Genomic DNA, 19298 nt, shown 5'->3' with positions numbered 1-19298 from the left:
ACCCTTAGATTTTCTCTTCCTAGGAGCTTCTTACAGCTCACTGTCCGGTGATGGACAGTGTTGTCTGTAACGGGAGAACACTGTCCGGAGGCCGGCAGTGCACTGAAAAAAGCTCCGGGCGCCAATAACCTTAGATGTTGACGCGCCTTAAATCATTAAAAAAAAAAAAATCACTGAACTGAAGCAAAGATGCAGAATAGAATATTAAAGAAATTAAGTGACAGACACTCAAAACTTAATGTGCACAGCAAACGACACCCTATTACGGATATGGATATACGAGTACGTATTTGGACTAAATAAGTAAGTAGTAATCGCCTATTTTTTCAGGCGGGGCTTAACGTCCAACTACCAATTAGGTGTCGTGGACGGAGGCGACTAGCAAACATACTTTACTGTAAATTTCTTTTATTAACCATTAAATAAAATCCAAGGCCTAAGACCGGGAATCGAACCCATTACCACAATACATATTAGCGTCGCAGTTCTCGCCTCTAACCCGCTCGGCTACCGTGGCGCCTCGTATTTGGACTATACGGAACTGATAAACCCACAAATCTCTAACGCGTTCAATTTTTACATCTGTCTTACGAAACATAGTCTATGCTCTCATTTACTGCTCTAACCACACCATGCAAACTTAAAAGTTTCTTTCGATTCCAACTTAGCCAAAATCTGCTGCTTCAAATTCCATACCATTCTTTTATTCAATCCAAACGTTCTCTCTGCGCTCTATGTTTCACTTTCCTGCAAGGAAGTTTCAGGCGCCTGCATCTTGGTGCCTGACATCAACTGTACAACCTAGTGCATTACTGCAATCTTCGCTGGTGCACGAGTTCAGACCAATGTGTATGCTCAAGCCAACGCATATACTTTGTTTAATTCATTTCTCAGTTGGACCAAGTTTTGTAAATCTAAAAATTAAAAAAAAAAAAAAAGATTTAATAAACAATAATAATTAAAAAGTGCCAGAAGTGTCCATTTGCATAATACAATAACATTAGTTGGGGGGAAAGTCTAGGTGAGTTATTCACATTAGATTAGTATCTTTGCTGTCTTTAATATTGAGGGCTAGGATTTTTGGTAATTATCTTTGTAATTAATGTTTATTTTGTGAACTCATCATTAGTAATGTATTTTCTTTTTCTTCTGATAACGTTGAAGAGTTACGTGTAGCAAAAGACCAGTTACATAACTGGTACTAATGGGAAAGTGTCTCCTTATTGTACCTTGATCTAAACGCAGAGAGGAGAGAAAGAGACGACGAGAGAAATATAGCACACAGTGTACAGAAGTTGTGCTAATGCCTTCTGATTGATGGTGTGGTTGGCAAACCTTCACTATAAAGAAGTAAAAGCGTGGCCGTCTCGCGATTTGTTCCAAATGTAATACTCATTTGATTTTTTTTTTTTGCCCCTCTAAAGTGTATTTTACGGTAGTTGTAGTAGAAGTTGGCAGCAGTAGTGGGGGTAGTATATAATAGTGAAGATGTGAAAGTTTGCTCGCTGAAGAATTGGATAAAGTAACGTTTATTATGGATAACAAAAGTAACCAGAATATATAAGAGAAAGTTATGGTGTTACTGTAGATGTTAGTTCTTTATTAGTATTAGGAGTTATTGTAAATAATGCGGTTATTTCTTACTTATCTTTACAGTTGGAATAAAGAAAGGATATGAACGTTACTGAAACCCAGAGGAACTAATGATCCTACCCTTAACGTCTTTTCCGCATTCATCCTTAACACCAATACAGAACATAACTTTGTCGTAGAACGTGGGTCATCTACGTATTCAATTTGGGTCTTTTAACTTCCAATAATTACAATAAAGAAAAAGGCGCGTCAACATCTGAGACCATTAGCGCCTGTCAGCCGTCACTCGCTACAGACAGTAAGAAGCTTCTAGGAAGAGGAACTCTATAAGGGCCAGCAGCTGGATTTGAACCCGGGATCTCCGCGTTGAAATGCAGTATAGCCTAACCACCGAGATAGTCCCTTCCCTAACAACAAATTAGTAGTTTTTTCATTGGATTTTTCATAGAATTACGACGTATCCATCCATTTCTTCTCGATTTTGAATAATTATTAATTTATTTTCATGTTAAAAATCATGGTGAATTTATTTCCCTAGCTAAAATAAATTAATTTAAAGCATTTAAGATATACATCGTTACGAACTTAGTCAGTTAGTTTAGTAAAGCTTTTAATTTAAACTGTATGGCGATTTTAATAATAATAATAATAATAATAATTTTCTCAGGGAAGGGATTAGCTACGCGGTTAGCGTACTGGACTCCCACGCGGAGGTCCCGGGTTTGAATCCAGCTGCTGACACTTAGATTTTCTCTTCCTAGGAGCTTCTTACAGCTCACTGTCCGGTAATGGACAGTGTGGTCGGTAACGAGATAACACAGTTTGGAGGCCGGAAGTGCACTGAAAAAAACTCCGGGCGCCAATAACTTCAGATGTCGACCCGCCTTAAATCATAATAATAATAATAATACATAAATCAAGTTTCTATAACGAACTGAAATAATATTTTTATTAAATGTTTAACAAGGCTACAATTTTTTATGTCAAAACGTTTAAACTTTTTGAAATAACAAGCGTTATGTTAAATTGATCAATCATATGACAGTTGATCGATATTTAAAAATAAAATAAAATCAATTTCCTTTAGAAGTTCCAACTAGTTTTACTTTAGCAGTTTACAATCAACTCACAATCACCGCCTCTCCCTCGTTTGGATGAGTCAGTCTAATAATGTGTATCGATAATGTAATTTACAGACATGTGTAGAACTCGGTAACTCCATCATTATTTTGATTAAATATGAGGCGGTGAGTTGATTCTTTTTCTTCGTAATATCATCATATTTCTTATCTTTTTTTCTTTTTTGTTATCAGCATTGTAATCATCAACCTCGCTTCTTCCATTTACTTTAACAGGCTGTTGCACGCTACAAGTCAGTGACTTATTTCCAACTGTGTTTAATCTATTAAGTAGTTGGTGTCTATCCAGACTTATTCCCTATTTGAATTAGAATATATAATTTTAGAAATTTGGCTTTTCAATTAGAATTGATCAGTTCTCTTTTAAGTTTTCAAATTTTGAATGCATTCCTTTCAATAAGCAATTCAAGATATCTTTTGATATTTTTGAATTCGTTTTTCGAGGCAGGTCTTAAAATATGTTTTTCTATTTTTATTTAACTAACTACCTTTTTGAAGTACTTTGATACATAAAAATTATTAGTACGGGGTAGATACTACTTAATATTGACTCCGGACAGTGTTCTCTCGTTACAGACATCAGTGTTAATCACTAGAAACTGAGCTTTAAGAAACTCCTAGGAAGAGAAAATCTAAGTGCTAGCAACTGGATTCGATCCCGGGATCTTCACGTGGGAATCCAGTAAGCTATCCACTGAGCTAATTTCTTCCTCTTTTGTAAGACTGTGGAAGGCAAGTGTTGTAACTACACGAGTAAGAAAATACTTCCGCATCAGTTGCACTCAATATTTTTTTCTACTGCCAAAAGATTAAATAAATAATTTAGAATTTGAAATATCCATCTGCTTAAAGTGAGAAAAAGAACTTCCCAATTAGACTTAAGTTAGGAAATAATTTAGTATTTATATTGACACTCAAAACTACTTAATTTGTAATAATGATTAGACAAGGGTAACATTATGTTCCTCTGCTCTTTTTGTTTAAGTGAATCAGTTATAGCTCTATTTTAATCTTTATTTCTACAGAAATCAATTAGCCGAATCGAACTAAATAGGTTGGAGTAATATCGAAGTTTAAGCGTGACATCAATAAGCGTGAAAAGTGATCACTTTCCGTATACGCAAGTTGGTGGAAGTAAGCTTATGACGCAATGAAATACTTTCCGCACTCGTAATCATGTGATAAAAAAAAACGTTTTTCTGCACGATCATAGGAAAAATAAAATTTTAAAGAAGACTTGTCCATAACTAAAGAGGCAAATATAGCTTTTCAAAACGATAAAGATGCAGTTAGTTCTTTTTAAATATTTTTTTTTTATTTTATTCAATCAATTAACAGTCCTAACAAGTGATCTTTAGCAACTCTCTCTTCTTATTAATTATTAGATTTTTCCGTGAAACTGATTCATCATGTGCGCTGAATAATAATTGCCTAATTGACGTCATTGTAAACGGAAGAATGATGTTGGATAATTGGCTGTAGTTTGTGTGTTAAACTAATTATTTTAATATTGGAATATATCTGTTCTGTTCTAAATACATTATTTTGTTCTAAATGCAATAACGATGATCATTTATTTAGGAAGAAATATAGGACTTCAATCATTAGGCCATCCAATGGCGTCTCGTGTTTGGGTTGCACGTTTGTACAATCTCTTATTAAAAATTGACTGTAAAACGGAATTTTTTATCAAAAGATTATTCTAAGCAATGAGTGAATACAACAATCTTTTAGATGTAATTGATTATGATTTTTTTAAAAAGAATCATTAAAAAACAACATGTTCATACATGCAGAGTACAATATGAATTTTGAATTGAACAGCGGCGAGTACACAGTATTGCTACGCATCACTGTTCGCGTCTGTGCTTGCAATATTACTGCAAATTAAAACATAAAAATAGAAATTTCACGGTTTGTTCTGTAGAAAACTTATGTACTTTTTTACTGCCGGTTACAAAGGTAACATAACAAATTCCTTTTTGTAATTAGAGATTGCAATCACCAACTAAAATATTAGCGAGCTCCAAAGTTTGGGAAAAAACAAGTTAAATTACGTTTGTTAGCCGTAAAAGATTTATTTATTTTTACCATTTTTGCAGGAGTGCATTCGGAGCCCGACTATAAAATGCAACAAACAGTTTTGTTTCTTCCACAAAATCCTTATTTTGGATATTATGGTGATTTAGATAGGACATCAGTTGGCTTATGTTGGACCAATGTTAGTTGGAGTTATAGATTAAATATTATTTAACATTGAAAGCAAAACTACTTTACACTTTACGTGGGGAAGGAAATAAGAACTTGACAATTTAATTTAATTTATATTATTTTCTAAAGATGATTTTACCGTGTTTACAAATCAAGGTTGCCATTCTTAAACTGAAAGCTCTTAGCAGATTGCTAAAGATAATTGGTATCCTGGAGGCATTGTTAAGATAAAACTTCTAGCTTTGTTATTTATTTCCAGATAATTTTATTATACTTGATTTTCAACAAATTTACATGATGAGTATCAGTAATACGTAATATTTACCCTGCCATTTATTGAAGGGTGGAAAGTTGTTGGCACACAACTCATCAGCTGATTAATTCGTATCATTCATACAGAACTGAGCTTGCGGGTAAAAGTATTCTTAAACGATTGGTTGACCTTTTTAACTTGAAACACTGGAATCAGCTGTTATCGATGATGGGCGATCGAATAGATAGCAATATAACTGCTTGTAACATGTACGATATCGGAGAAAATTGAATTAAATGCATTTATTTTTTGGAAGGATGCTGAGTTCAACTTTTATGAACACTATTCATAAATTGTTTAAATAATTTTATTATTTATCTTTTAATTTATAATTTTTGTTTTGCAGGTGAGTATCTAAAATTGTGTACTTCCGTTCTTAATGTTGGTGAGTTATTTAATTTTTATTTTGCATTTGAATTGTTATACCAGCATTTATAATGCTATAGGTCACTCTGGTTGCACTGAATATCCATACACACCCGCACCATGCTCTCTTCGAGGTTGGGGGGAGAAGCTACCCACTCACTAAAGATCATTGCTCACGTCACTCGATGGGGAAATCGCGAGGCTTAAGGCGTTTTAACCGCCCAGGATGGTTATCTGAGATGGTGTGAGATGAGAGGTGGCGGACCAAGCGATTAGTTAGGGGGGGGGGTCATGCAGGGATTGGTGGATTTCTTTTCTTTTTTTTTTTGATAACCAAATCGGGTCACTAGTTGGATGAATGGAATTTCAAAGCCTATGTGAATGGTTAAATTTGAAAAATAGATGGGAACAGTACCTATTGTATGGAGGATTTTGGATTGAAGGGATTCTATTATCTCTGGAGGTTGGACTGTTTGGTTGAATTGAATCTCGAAAGTTCAATTCCATGCTCCAAACTTGACTTTTTAAAACTTCTTTTTTTGTAGTCAAATCAATCAATATGTGAAGGCGAACCAAGCCGATATAAGTAAACTTTGTAAAATAAAACACTTAGTGACGACGATAACTCTTAGTGAACAGGATATATCCAGTTTTTAAGTCGCACAAAGATGGCCTAAATCAGTATTCTGACATATTTATTGCAGAATTTTGTTTTGTGGGTTTCATAGCCGCTGTTCCTCCATGTTGGATTTTCTATTCTTTTTGAATGAAGTAATTGTTAGGTTGTTTGGAAATCAGTAATTGTCATCAATTCATTCATTCCCTCCTCCTCAAGATTTACCTTATATTAGTCTATTTATTTTATAAATAGGCTAATGTAAATACACATTTGTGAGTACCCTTTATTACTATTTTTATATTTTATTACACTCTCTTTAGGGATACTTTTTAATAATCAAACTGCTTGCTCATCTCCCCCTTGAGTAATTATTGACGTCAGATCCGTGGTTCACCCAGAGGCCATTTCCTTTTTCTTTTTCAAATTTTTCTGTCACTGGAAACCTCAAAAGTTTTTTTCCATCCAAAACGTAAAATAGAACAATCCATGATTGCAAAAGGCCCTCTTTGAAAGTGTAAGAGAAAATTAAAAAATCGTGGTGGGGGAAATAAAATTTATTAAAATATAGTATAAAATAAAGGATAATAAATCTACATATTTAAATTACATACCGGTTATTATATAAATTGTAAAATAAATAAGATAACGTTCGTGTTGCTCCGTAAGAGGTCGATGCTAGTCGGCTGTTGAGCTGGAGGGGCAATGATGCTTAGGAACATGTCCGAGCAGTCTGGCCCGTACAGTTGGGTCGTGTAGCTGTCCGGGCGATGATAAGTATAAATAAATACTGTAAGCAGTCATTGTTTTGTTTAGATTTTATTAGCTTACAATAAATTAACTAATCATCTTGTAGTGGAACATATACCATTTTTTTTTAAATTTTATTTTATTAAAATTGTTTTAAGTGAAACAGTAAAAAATTTTGCGGATTTGAATAGTTGCGAATATAGAAATCACGTTGAATAAGAAGGCGGAAAGTGTTGGTGTCAGTGGGGTGAGTGATGCGATGCTTGCCGCTACTCACGTCGCCACAGCCTCCCAAGGCCCTCAAGAAGGTTTAGATCATCTGTTGTTGTTACCAGATTGTGTGCTCAATATGGATAGTACTCAGTTAAAAAGAGATTTAGCCGGTTTGCAGTTCAGTTTGCATCTGTTAAGCGGTGGTCCCGAAGGAAGTGTCTGGCTATGTCAGTATCTTGTCAATTATTATTCTAAAAAAAATTTAGATATGTAAAAATTTGTTCATTTTTCAAACAATTATATAGCATTGCTGACTAAGAGATAAGGTCTTTTCTTTCTTTTTTTTTAAATCTGCTTATTAAGCTAATTGTTGTGGAAGTTTTGCTTACATTATTAAAGTTATTTATGCATATTATTATCTCATTTTGGAAACTGTGATAAGCTCAAACAATGCCAGATTTTTTTTTTTCTTTGGGGGAAATATTTAATGAAAAACAATCTTATCAAGACGTGTTGATAAGAAGCTCATTCTCACTAAGTTTGTCAATATGTTTGGGAGAATTAGTTTAATTTAGTTAATTTAAATTAAACAAACCAAAATGCCTTATCTCTCTCTCCCTCTCTGAAAACTTTAATCAATGAGAACTTGTACTCATTCGTGCGTGATAATCTGCATAGCACATTGCACTGTAAGTGCCTGAAGTGAATTTGTTTTCAATTCTTTCTTTCTAAGACAAAAAGGTAATTTTTGTGTAAATTAAGTATAAATAAGAATTGAAATTGACCGTTTAGGTGTCTTCATTTATTTAAGAACTCTTAAGGGGGAAAATCAATAAAATTTAAGGAATATAAACTGTAAGCTCCGCGACTATAATCTAGTATTCTAATTTCCTGGCTTCTCCGGTAAAAAGAAGGTAAGGAGATATCGAGTGGTTGATAATAAAGGTACATAAATGGCCAGAGAGGTAGAACTATCCATGAAATGAAGACTGAGTTGATTTAAGGCAATCCCTTAAGAGCAAAGAGTCCACAAACTTCATCGCTTTGCATTCCTAACCAAGGAACCTCCAGATTTGTCTTAACAGTCATTCCATCTCTGCTCTCTAAGACTAAAAAACGTGCTAAGATCTCTCAAGTTTAAATGTAAATTTTCAATAGAGCCGCAACGATACATGCATAGTCTGCGGTTTCCCCACGAATTTCCTGTAAAGAAAGAAATAATCTGTAAAGTAATTGCCTATTTTTTCAGGCCAGCTTTGCGTCCAACTACCTAATTAGGGGTCCTGGACGGAGGCGATTAGTAAACATACTTTCACGGCAAATTTCTTTTAATAATCATTAAATAAAATCCAAGGCCTAAGACCGGGAATCGAACCCAGTAACACAATACGTATTAGCTTTGCAGGTCTCACCTCTAACCGCTCAGCTACCGTGGCACCTGAAATACTCTGTATTTTTGGTTCTTTTCACGCCTATCTATTAAACTCGGCATTTTATACAACAAAGCTGTTAATTATGATTTAAATGCAGGTTGTCTAGGGCAGATACTGTGAACAGAGCTGCAGCGAAGTTAATCTCTGCTTAGCCAGCTAGTTTCCAACCTCTTAGCTAGTCTACTTATCACAAACCTATCACCACCTCTATATTTTATTATGGTTTACACGTTTAGCCTAGTTTTAAAACAATTTAGAAATAGTTTGAGTAAGAGATTTACTTAATTTGCAACAATAAATAGACACACTCCATATCCATATCTTCGTAGTTGGTTAGCAATCAGTGTGTGCAACTGCTTTTGATTTTACGTATTCTGTTTTAATGGTAGCTAATTTAATTGAAAATGTTCATAAATAAATTCGTATTGCTAAGCACCTTCATAAATATTTACAATTAAAAAGGATGCAAATCGAGAGTCCTTGACATTAAGAAGAATCTCTACTCAAGGTAATTTTAATTCTGAAAATGTTACTATTCCTCTCTTCGGAGGTCGGTGACACATTAATCCTGTTATTTCTATTTCCGGACAAAGAAATACTTTTGGAAGAATATCATTTAAAAAAACACACACACAAAATTGGAAAATAGTAAATTTCAATTACTATGCCATTTCAATAGAGAAACATTTACTAGCTTTTCACTTTAACCTTTAAACAATAAAACAACTTAAAACTTTTAACACCGGGCCATGTGATTTAAACAAAATTAAATCAGTTTTAACTTTCAATGTCAGAAACGTGATGAAATAGGTATGGCTAGCCGTTTAATGAAAGGCCTCCAAATCAACCGATAAAGCCACAATGAAAAGACGGAGATTATTGACGATTTGAATTAATCCATACTGATTTAACAACAGACTATTTTGCGGACTTAGATGGCTTCATAAACGCTTATTTCCTGCGGAAGTTCTTTATTTATTTACAAACTGCGTTTCAATATATACAGTAAGTAAATGTTGATGACGATGTAAATGGTCGTGAAGACATGAAGGAGGAGAGAAACTATCCTGCGGTAGGATATCGATGATGATGATGATGATGATGATGTTCTTCAGTTCTCAAGGAAGTTTCAGGGGGCCACTGGCAGTTCAGTAGAGGCGAGAGATTGTACAGAACGATTATAACAATTAGAGAGAGCAGTATGGTTTCGTTTAGATGTTTGGTTGTACAAATTAGGGATGTTGAGGTCGCTGTGAAGAGTGAGGTTAGTCACTTATAAAGGAGCGTCAACTATCTGTCAGAGTAATGTTGATTAGATTTTTTATACTGTCCGTATTTTTGTAGGTTTGGCTGAACCCCACAGCTCTAGGTTTGAGGATAGTATTGTATATTTGAGTTCTATGGGCAATTAGGAGCGTCGTTGTAACAAGTAGTCTGTAAAGCAGTTTCGCACGTTTCGTCTTTGCTTGCTCCTTAAGTTTAATTTTGGTGGCTGTGAAAATTCAAAGTAAATTATCCACACGATCCAGTTAGAGAAAGTCATTGGCGTTGTGACACCAAAAATCAGATCTAAAGAAGTTTCTCTGTACAGATATTACTTAAAGTTTTAATAATATTTAGTTTGCTTATCTCCCTGTTAGGTGATTAACTGTTATAAAAAAACTATTTAATTGAAGGTCCATTACTCTAAGCATTGACTAATAATGTATTTGTAAAGAATAATTGTTCAAAATTCGATTTTTATCAGCTTCACACATTGTTGTGTAACATTAATGGGGGTTCATTAGTGCCTAGAAGCTTGCATCTACAATATTCAGCTCATTAAACTTTACTATTCATAATTTTGAAACATGATTTGTCTGTCAGTCTGCAATACCTTGTGTATACTCTTTTTTTATTTCCAGTAAAACTATCTTTGTGGCTTCGTTTTGTACATAAATGTGGTCAAGTTGGGGGCCGCCATTTATCGTCTCATTTCTTTGTTTAGTTTGCACAGACTAGTTTATTGTTGGTGATTATTGGTTAGTGTGACGGTTTTTCAACCTATGGATATAAAAATATAATACAACTTTTTTTATTAGCAAATTGAGTTGTATTTAACATTAGTAAAATAGGTAAAAACGTACACTGTACTGCAGTGGTAGTCTATTCAACTCTTCAGAAGCCCTGTAAATTGAATCAATAATTAAAGAATTATTCAATTAAAATTTAAAAAAGTAATATAGCCATTGGAACGTTTTCCAAATCGTTGCAAAAATTGAAAAGAACGATTCATTAATTTAACGTTCTCTTAATTTGATTTTTAATGCCTCAATCCTTTTTTACTAAATTTTGGTTGCTTTCAATGTTGAGTAAGTTCTTCCCTGTAAAGGGGCATTTTTTTATTTCTTTACTTTTAAAATTGACTCCCAGCAAATTAAAAAATTTTCATAAAATTATTGACTTTGATAAGACGATTAAAGCAATAGTGATTGTAGATAAAATACCGTCTGATGTTCAAACTGCGGAAATTAAAAAACTCTGAACTTTGGAAATAGAATCAAACATTCTAAAGGTGCAAACTATCAGACATTTCAAACTTTGTTAGATAGAAACTTGCAATGAAGTGGCACTTCAAAGTAGAGTCTAAGTCTAGCTAACTCCATTCAAAGCCCAGAATCCATCTAAAATGTTTCTGTAATCGATGGTGGATTAACATTCATTTATTGTTTAAATAATTTGTAATAAATTTAATGACAGCCGTTTGAATAAAAATCGCATAAACCTAAAATATTCAGTGAATTCGCTCTTCAGATTTTCTTATTACTTTAAGATTGCGTCAAGTGTTGGAATCAGAGATCATACTGTAATGGCTCTTTTGGATCTTTCTGCGGTAACTCCCAAATAAATGCATTTTCTTTTTTTCCAACTGATTAATTGATAATGAAGATCATAGATATTTCAAGAGTTTATCTGTCGGTCGTTGCTCGCATGTTTTCCTGACCAGTTTCGGACCTTCTTTCACCATCAGAGGTAAATTAATCTCAGGTGTAGAGATTTCGACTTCTATTATGTATCTTCCGACTAGCTGACTGAATGAAGGGGGGTCACAAGGGATGTATGTTTGCTGTACATTAACATTTTGAATAAAACACATGATCCTCATTAAACCTCCGTCACACATTCAGCAATTGCAGTGCGTTACGAAAACATAAGTGGACTTGAGAAATCTATACACCCAAACTGATTGATCTAACATTGATGTTAGATGAAATCAGGGATACAATAATCAAGCTTTCTACGATGGATAAGAATCAACGATATTATCTACGAGGGTCGTTTGAAAAGTCCGTGCAAAAATAAAAACTACTTAATTTTTTGGGGTAAACCTTTTTTATTTTTCAACAGTCTCCTTTTAGGCTTATACACTTCGTCCAACGCTGCTCTAGTTTGTTGATCCCTTCCGAATAATAGGATTTGTCCAAGTCTGAAAAATAGCCATTCGTTTCTGCAATCACCTTCTCGTTTGAATAAAATCTTTTTCCCGCCAGCCATTTCTTCATATTGGGGAACAAATAGTAGTCCGAAGGAGCCAAGACTGGAGAATAGGGGGATGTGAAACGAGTTGGAACCCTATTTCCATTAATTTTGCGACCACAACTGCTGAGGTGTGAGCTGGTGCGTTGTCGTGATAGAAAAGGACTTTTTTGTGGGCCAATCGTGGGCGTTTTTCTTGCAGCTCGGTTTTTACAAACGGTCCAATAACGATGAATAATATGCACCTGTAATAGTTTTACCCTTTTCCAGATAGTCGATGAGGATTATTCCTTGCGAATCCCAAAAGACAGTCGCCATAATCTTTCCGGCCGAAGGAACGGTCTTCGCCTTTTTTGGCGCAGATTCCCCCTTGGTATCCCATTGTTTAGATTGTTCTTTAGTCTCAGGAGTGTAGTGATGTATCCATGTTTCATCGACAGTGACGAAACGACGCTTAAATTCCTGCGGATTCTTCTGGAACAGCTGCAAACCGTCCTTGCAACACTTCACACGATTTCGTTTTTGGTCAAGCGTGAGCAATCGCGGCACCCATCTTGCGGATAGCTTTGTCATGTCCAAATATTGATGCAAAATATTATGTACCCGTTCATTCGAGATGCCCACAGCACTAGCAATCTCACGCACCTTCACTCTTCTGTCATCCATCACCATATCATGGATTTTATCAATGATTTCTGGAGAGTAACCTCAACAGGGCGTCCAGAACGTTCAGCGTCACTTGTGCCCATATGGCCACTCCGAAAATTTTGAAACCACTTATAAACTGTTCTAATCGAAGGTGCAGAGTCACCATAATGTTTATCAAGCTTCTCTTTAGTCTCCTGAGGCGTTTTGCCTTCCATAAAGTAGTATTTAATCAACACACGAAATTCTTTTTCGTCCATTTTTTGAAAATCACTCGACTTCCTCGATTCAAACGAATGCCAAACACAAAGAAATAGACCGATCTGGCTGAAACTTGGTGTGTGTTCTTCCAAGAGATGCTACTAACTAAACATAACCTCGATACGCGCCAGAGGTGCTATCTCTCTGACTTTGCACGGACTTTTCAAACGACCCTCGTATGAACCTTTCCTGATTTCCAATTTCAAGAGATTTTAGGGGGCATATCTTCGATGCTGAAACTTCTTTGAACTAACGATTTATACCTGCGAAGGATTCATCTACATATATCCACTTCGTCAGGGTACGGTAGGATGCAGTTTAATCGACTTAGTTAAGTATGGGATCAAGTTGGATTTATACGAGTATAAGCAAGGGGTTTTTTATTCCAGCTACAGCTGCATTTATTTTAGGCAGACTACAACATTTAAAGGAACTTCATAATTGGTACAATTAGAGCAAGGGAAAGTCGTGCGGGTCTTCACACGAAGAAGATTTGGTGCTTACCACTCTCTCTTACACACACAGTCAACCAACCAACCAACCAATTAGAGGCCACTTGCTAAAAACAATTTTTGGTCCCGTGGGAATCTTGATTTCCGTTTAAATACAATTTCGAAAATTTTATAAATTTTTCATTCTCCCTCCCGAGATCATTAAGAGTTCAGTAAATAAAAGGTTAAGAAATCAAATAAATTCATTAAATATATTATTTATCACTTTCTATTAAATAATATATACTCATTGCAGTCGTATTAAAGAAACAGTACACATACGTGGAAGGTATGCAGTTGAATTTATTTTGCTTCCTGTGTAGAGACGGTCTGATAATTTTCATAGTTCTCTGTTATTTACTCTTTTTTTTTCCTTTTAAATAACGGAATGAACTCGTTCATGTTAATTGTTGATTCACATTAACCCTGTAATTGTTGCCTATTGGTATGGACTGGTGACCATTTATTCATTTATTTATTTTATTTTATTAATTCATTTTTGTATTATTGCTCTCCTTTATGCCATGCTATCCGATACATCATTTTTCTATTTTGGGTTCGTTTTCTCTTCTACCATTTTATAGTATAAACTAAACATATTTTGTTTCATTTAAATGCACAGAAATATTTTCCTTTTAACAGCAATATTTCTGATTAAATGTTTTTTTGTGCCGAAAAAAAATGTTCTAACCTAAACAGGTTTCCATTGCGTCACAAAAACATTATAATAAGCGAAGAATTTGTGGAAATTTCGGTTGGATATTTATTTTTCTGTTATAAAATTAGAATAGATAATCTGTTTTTGGAATATAAATGCAGTAACTTATTTACTATTTAAAATTTAAAACATAATTTAATTAACAAAAAATAAATAAATGATTTCATTATTACGTTGAGTATTTTACGAACATAATAGATGCAACGTTTCCTTCAGCATAAAATATGTATGGGCGTACAAATGGACTTGGTGCAGTTATATGGGAAGTTTGCTAGCAGTAGATAGTCTGCTGCTAAAGATGTACACAGTGTTATGTGTCTTGCTGCAACACACTTGGTCTACCAACAACCGGTTTATCCCGGTCCATCGTGGTTCGACCTCACTCAACTTCCACGGTTCTCTTTCTGCTGAACCTTCTATACAATTTCTGTTTTTTTTTTCTTTTATCTCTGCAATGAGATTTGATTCCTGCTGATGGATGATTTAGCCTTAGCGTTTCAGCAGTCTAATTGTTTTTGCAAACCTTATTTCCTAATGTATGAAGTAATTAACAAAATTAAGCATAGATTTTAGGTTTTCTCTCTGTCAAATGTAGGAGTAAGGCAAATGTTTTGTCTTATCACTTTTTTTAATGAAGATAATTTGCAGATTGACACATTCTAGTGGTACAGTAAATTTCCCTTTAAAACACTGTCTTCGTAATCATAAAACTCTCGAGTGAATAAAAACAATACTTACTTGCCAAGTAAGTAAACATTTTAGCGTTACATCTTTTTAAATAACAAAATCAGTTGATGAAAAGTTTCTAGTAATACGAGTACTTCCTTAATAATTTTATGTCTCCTTTCTTACATTCTTCTGTCAATTAAAATACCTGTGGACTTTGAAAGACAGCCTGGTCCAAATTATAATATTAAATAAAGCAATGATGTGAACACGACGTTTTCTTGCTACGATTCCTAAAGTTTTTTTGCCCTTTATCAATCGTATCTGAAATTGTAACCTCAAAGGAAGTCAGTAGAACGGAAATGCCACTGTACTAAATATATATTTTTTTTCTACGAAAACATTAATTTTGAAGAAAAACTTCTATTGCGAAATTCGCGCCAAATGAAAATCGCATATCTACTCATACCAGTAAATATTGCTAAACAATAAAATAATAACATTTATGAATTTGCACGGCTATTCTAGTTTTGACGGGTATATTGAACTATGGACACTTGCATAATGAATTGTAAATTGCTCGTAGAACAAGTATGACGAATAGAACGTAGAATTTGAAGGCATAATGATATAGAATTGGCGCGTGCAAAACTGTAAGAGGTATATGTTATTTTGTTTTAACATGCATAATTGAAGATTGTCAAAAGTTCTTTCTCTCAAAGATTTCGGTTAGTTTATATATATGTATATATATTTTTGTTTCCTTTTTGACATCATCTAGGTGCGCCCGTACAAAGAAAGTTTTCATCCCAGTTCATGGATTACGAAATATAAATGGTTCTCATATTACTCTTCTCTATTTTGCTAGAGATCACGTCTTGAAATTCTTATTAAACAAGTCTTTAAAAAATTCCTATCTTTGCTGACCTCAATTTTCACCTCTTTGCGTGAATGGGATGTGGCAACTAGCTTAATAGAATGATCTAAGATTAATGGCGCTCCAATACAGGGAAAGGTTGGATATGGAGGTAATTGGTGGCTGATCCCAGTCAGTTTTTCGGGCGTAAAATAAATTGTAATGTTTATTATTGCCCTAATCAGTCAGCCGGTCTTATAGGTATTTAGTCATAAATAGTTGGCTGAAAGTTAGTGTGGGTCTGCTGGGATCTTCGACTGGGAAGTAGTGTCCAAAACAGGACATTTTTTGTATGAGTGCCTGGTTAAATAGGCTTTCTTGACAATATGAAGGAAGTGATCGCTTAGACTGGGTGGAAGAGGTCCTTTACGTGATTTAACGTAGAATAATATCTTATCATGGAACCTCCAAAGTTTAGCAGAATTGGTGGGGTGGGAGCAGAATATTCTTGCAAGACCATTTGGACGATCGATCTTAGACCTCTTGACCGGGCCACTAAAGACTGAGATATGTCGAGAGGTCCTGATATCCTGTTTAGGTTTCGTCAGAAAGTAGAGGAAACAGGATTGCATGTTTTTTTTGAAAGCTCTTTGAGTCCTCTTAAGCTCTATTTCTAGCGTATAACGGGAGGAGCTACTCTAATCTAATTTGCCACAATTCCTAATAATCTTCAAAATATTCCACTAGTCTGCATTATGGCACCCAGCGCAAAGCCTTTCCTAATTTAATTATTATTAGTAGTAGTAGTATTTTTGTTATACAAGAGAACACTGTCCACAGATCCGCAGTACTCTAAAAAAAGTCCGGCGCCAATGGCCGTAGATACCAAGTGCGTCTTAAATACCAATTATTACATTCTCAGAACAAATTATTGAACACAATAAGAAGAAACAATTATTTCTTTTATTCAAATAATATTTTACTTACGCTAGATCGCTTCTTTTGTAGCCGTAAAAAAGGGCATTTATTACCCATCTAATTAAATTAATTGTTTTTATATTAACATTAATAAAATAGAATTATTATTATTATATTAGGTGTGATGATACTATTCTCCCTTTAAGCAAACAGTCTACTCCATTCTCCATCCTTTAACACTTTTTTTTTTTTTAAATTACTTATTTACTTATATTAAATTAATTTATGGTTTTAGTACCCAAAAGGTCAGAAAAGTTTAACACACTACTAGATTACATTATTATGTAATTCTAACCGTCACAGACCCCTAAACATCTCAGAATTTAATTGGACGGTTTTCTGATGTTTAACATACAAATATAGATTTATAATTAATTATTAATAAAACATGTAGTAACTGTGAAATTTCAAAAACTAAAAAAAAAAATTAATATATCAGAATTTAATTTGTATGAATTTAATTTAATTAAATTTAATATTAATCAAACCAAATTAGTATGAATACATATTTATTTCAATATTATTATTTAGATTGCCTGTAACATTTTTTCGTGTCAATTATGACGTATTAGTTGCTTCATACATATCTATACAGATCTAATATTAAATTTAATGTATCTATTAATAATTAATTTAATATTAATTAAATACTAGTACATACTAGATAACCAATCTGGCAATCTTGAATAATAGGCTAAAAGTAGATGGCTCCAATTAGGTTGTTACACTTCTCCTAAAGCGTAAGATGCTGTTAGAAGGAATATTTAGGTCACGAAATGATTGATACATTAATAATTAACTCAATTTGAAAGTAAATGAGAGTTTAATTTTTTTTTTTAATATATGTATTCCTTAAATATTGAAATTCAAGTTGTAATGATGCAGATTTCTTATCTTCCTACAGCTGACTTTATTTCTAGGTTTTACTTTCTCTTGGCATAAACATCCGGAACTTTCTCATTGCTTGCCATCATCGGTGAAGAGTGAACGGAAAGGATTCTATGTCGAAAAAAAAATTGTTCTTCCGCCCGCTTTTAAAAACAGCGCAATAACTTCGTGTTCGTCTCGTTTCTCTTTCTTTTTTTTTTTTTTTTTTTTTTTTAATTCCTGTTGTTATTTTCCCACCCAAAACGGTTTGTTCTTGTGCGATCAGCTTACACTGACGTGAGCATTCTCTTTAAAGCTGTAGATTGTATCTTTGTGGAAGTTATCATTAGGAATGTTTCTTCCCTATTCAGTAGACATCAATATTAGTTCTATAAATAATTTTGGATATGCCAAATTTGGATATGAAATTGTTTTGTCCATTTGTCAGAATTACGTACATGTTTCTATATAAATAATTCATCTATTGAGTTTGTATTTCTCTTTCAGCATTTTTGTTTTTTGTCAGTATATGTGATTAATTTGTACCTAAATACTACCATGCTCCTATGTATTGGAGTCGTCTACCCCTGTAACAAATAAACAAAATTGAATTGAATGACAATATAATGTTTGCCAGTACATTTTCATTAAGATTCATGAATTTAAGATTCAGACCTAATAAAAACTGAAAAAGAACAAAAAATTAATCTTAAATAGGTTGATATTTATTAATTTTTGAAATTTAATATTAATTATTTATTAGGGTGAAGATTAGCTGAATATTTAGCATATATCCGAGCGCGGATATCTCGAGTTCGAATCCAGCTGCTGGCCCTTAGATTTTTTTCTTCCTAGGAGCTTCTTACAGCTCACTGTTCGGCAATGGATACTGTAACAAGAGATCACTGCCCAGAGCCTGCAGTGCACTGAAATAAAGCTCCAAGCGCCATTGACTTTAGATGTTGACCCTTCTTAAATCAAAAATAGTAATAATTTACTAAGATTGTATGCGAAGAATGTTACAGCCGGTATTTTAGTTTTTTTATTCCTAGTTGGGTAGTGGAGAGTGAATGATTTACATCTAGACCAAGACAAAATAAGAAGAAGAGAGTAAAGAATCTATATTATCTAGAGAGGATCCTTTTATATGAGCATTGTGACACGTATTAGTGGCACACGGCGATGCATTCACAAGCGGACCATGTGTAAGCTAGAGCCTACAGGTCATCATGTAGCCGAGTAAACTAGTTCACTTGCCTTGTACGTACGTCTGTCTGTACATAGCGAAGGAAATATTGTATGAGAGGTTGGCAACAACAACCACTCCGTAATAATTCTTCCAACTTGTAACACGGATATCTTCCTACCCATGTTGGTAATCTTAGCAGACATCCATTCAACGGCCAAGTAATACATATGTATGTACCTGATGGCCCCGCCATTTTTCAAAAACTTTATTACTTCCCGCCACTTTTATCATCAAGCTAGAATACTATTTTCTCTAAATTGAATAAATTCTAGAAAGAAAATTGCCAACTGAATAACAATAAAACGTAAAACTTTTTTTTATTACTTCCCAGCCTGTTTATAGCAGAGATATTCACTTATTGCGCTCGTAAATCGTCCTAGTTGCACAGCTGGCCAACCCACCTGTGTCCGATATTAG

At 34.0% G+C, this 19298-nt stretch overlaps 1 protein-coding gene and 1 long non-coding RNA gene across 19 annotated transcripts in view; one reads left to right on the top strand and one right to left on the bottom strand.

Moving 5' to 3' along the window:
• The window catches only part of LOC141454744 (uncharacterized), a 405562-nt gene that overhangs the window by 79206 nt on the left and 307058 nt on the right, over positions 1-19298 (top strand). For 2 of the 18 annotated variants that reach the window (XM_074129421.1, XM_074129333.1), the window contains exon 1: positions 6996-7428. The exons of 13 other annotated variants lie outside the window; for them this stretch is intronic. In XM_074129421.1, coding sequence (XP_073985522.1) covers positions 7248-7428 — 181 coding nt within the window. In that variant the 5' untranslated portion in view covers positions 6996-7247. Of the gene's footprint in view, positions 1-6987; positions 7429-19298 lie in introns of those variants that run through there. 3 more of the 18 variants (XM_074129577.1, XM_074129317.1, XM_074129521.1) reach the window with 3 other exon arrangements.
• LOC141454941 (uncharacterized) lies at positions 7329-10803 on the bottom strand. The gene is made up of 3 exons (XR_012459060.1): positions 10761-10803; positions 10511-10677; positions 7329-7452 (listed from the first exon to the last, which is right to left on the bottom strand). It is a non-coding gene; the product is annotated as an uncharacterized lncRNA (long non-coding RNA).

The sequence above is a fragment of the Rhodnius prolixus genome, unplaced genomic scaffold, assembly GCF_049639745.1.
Source record: "Rhodnius prolixus isolate KJV_2025 unplaced genomic scaffold, Rpr scaffold_1, whole genome shotgun sequence".
Lineage (NCBI taxonomy): Eukaryota > Metazoa > Arthropoda > Insecta > Hemiptera > Reduviidae > Rhodnius > Rhodnius prolixus.
Note: the sequence above shows the minus strand (reverse complement) of the source record. Positions and strands in the feature narration are given on the sequence as shown.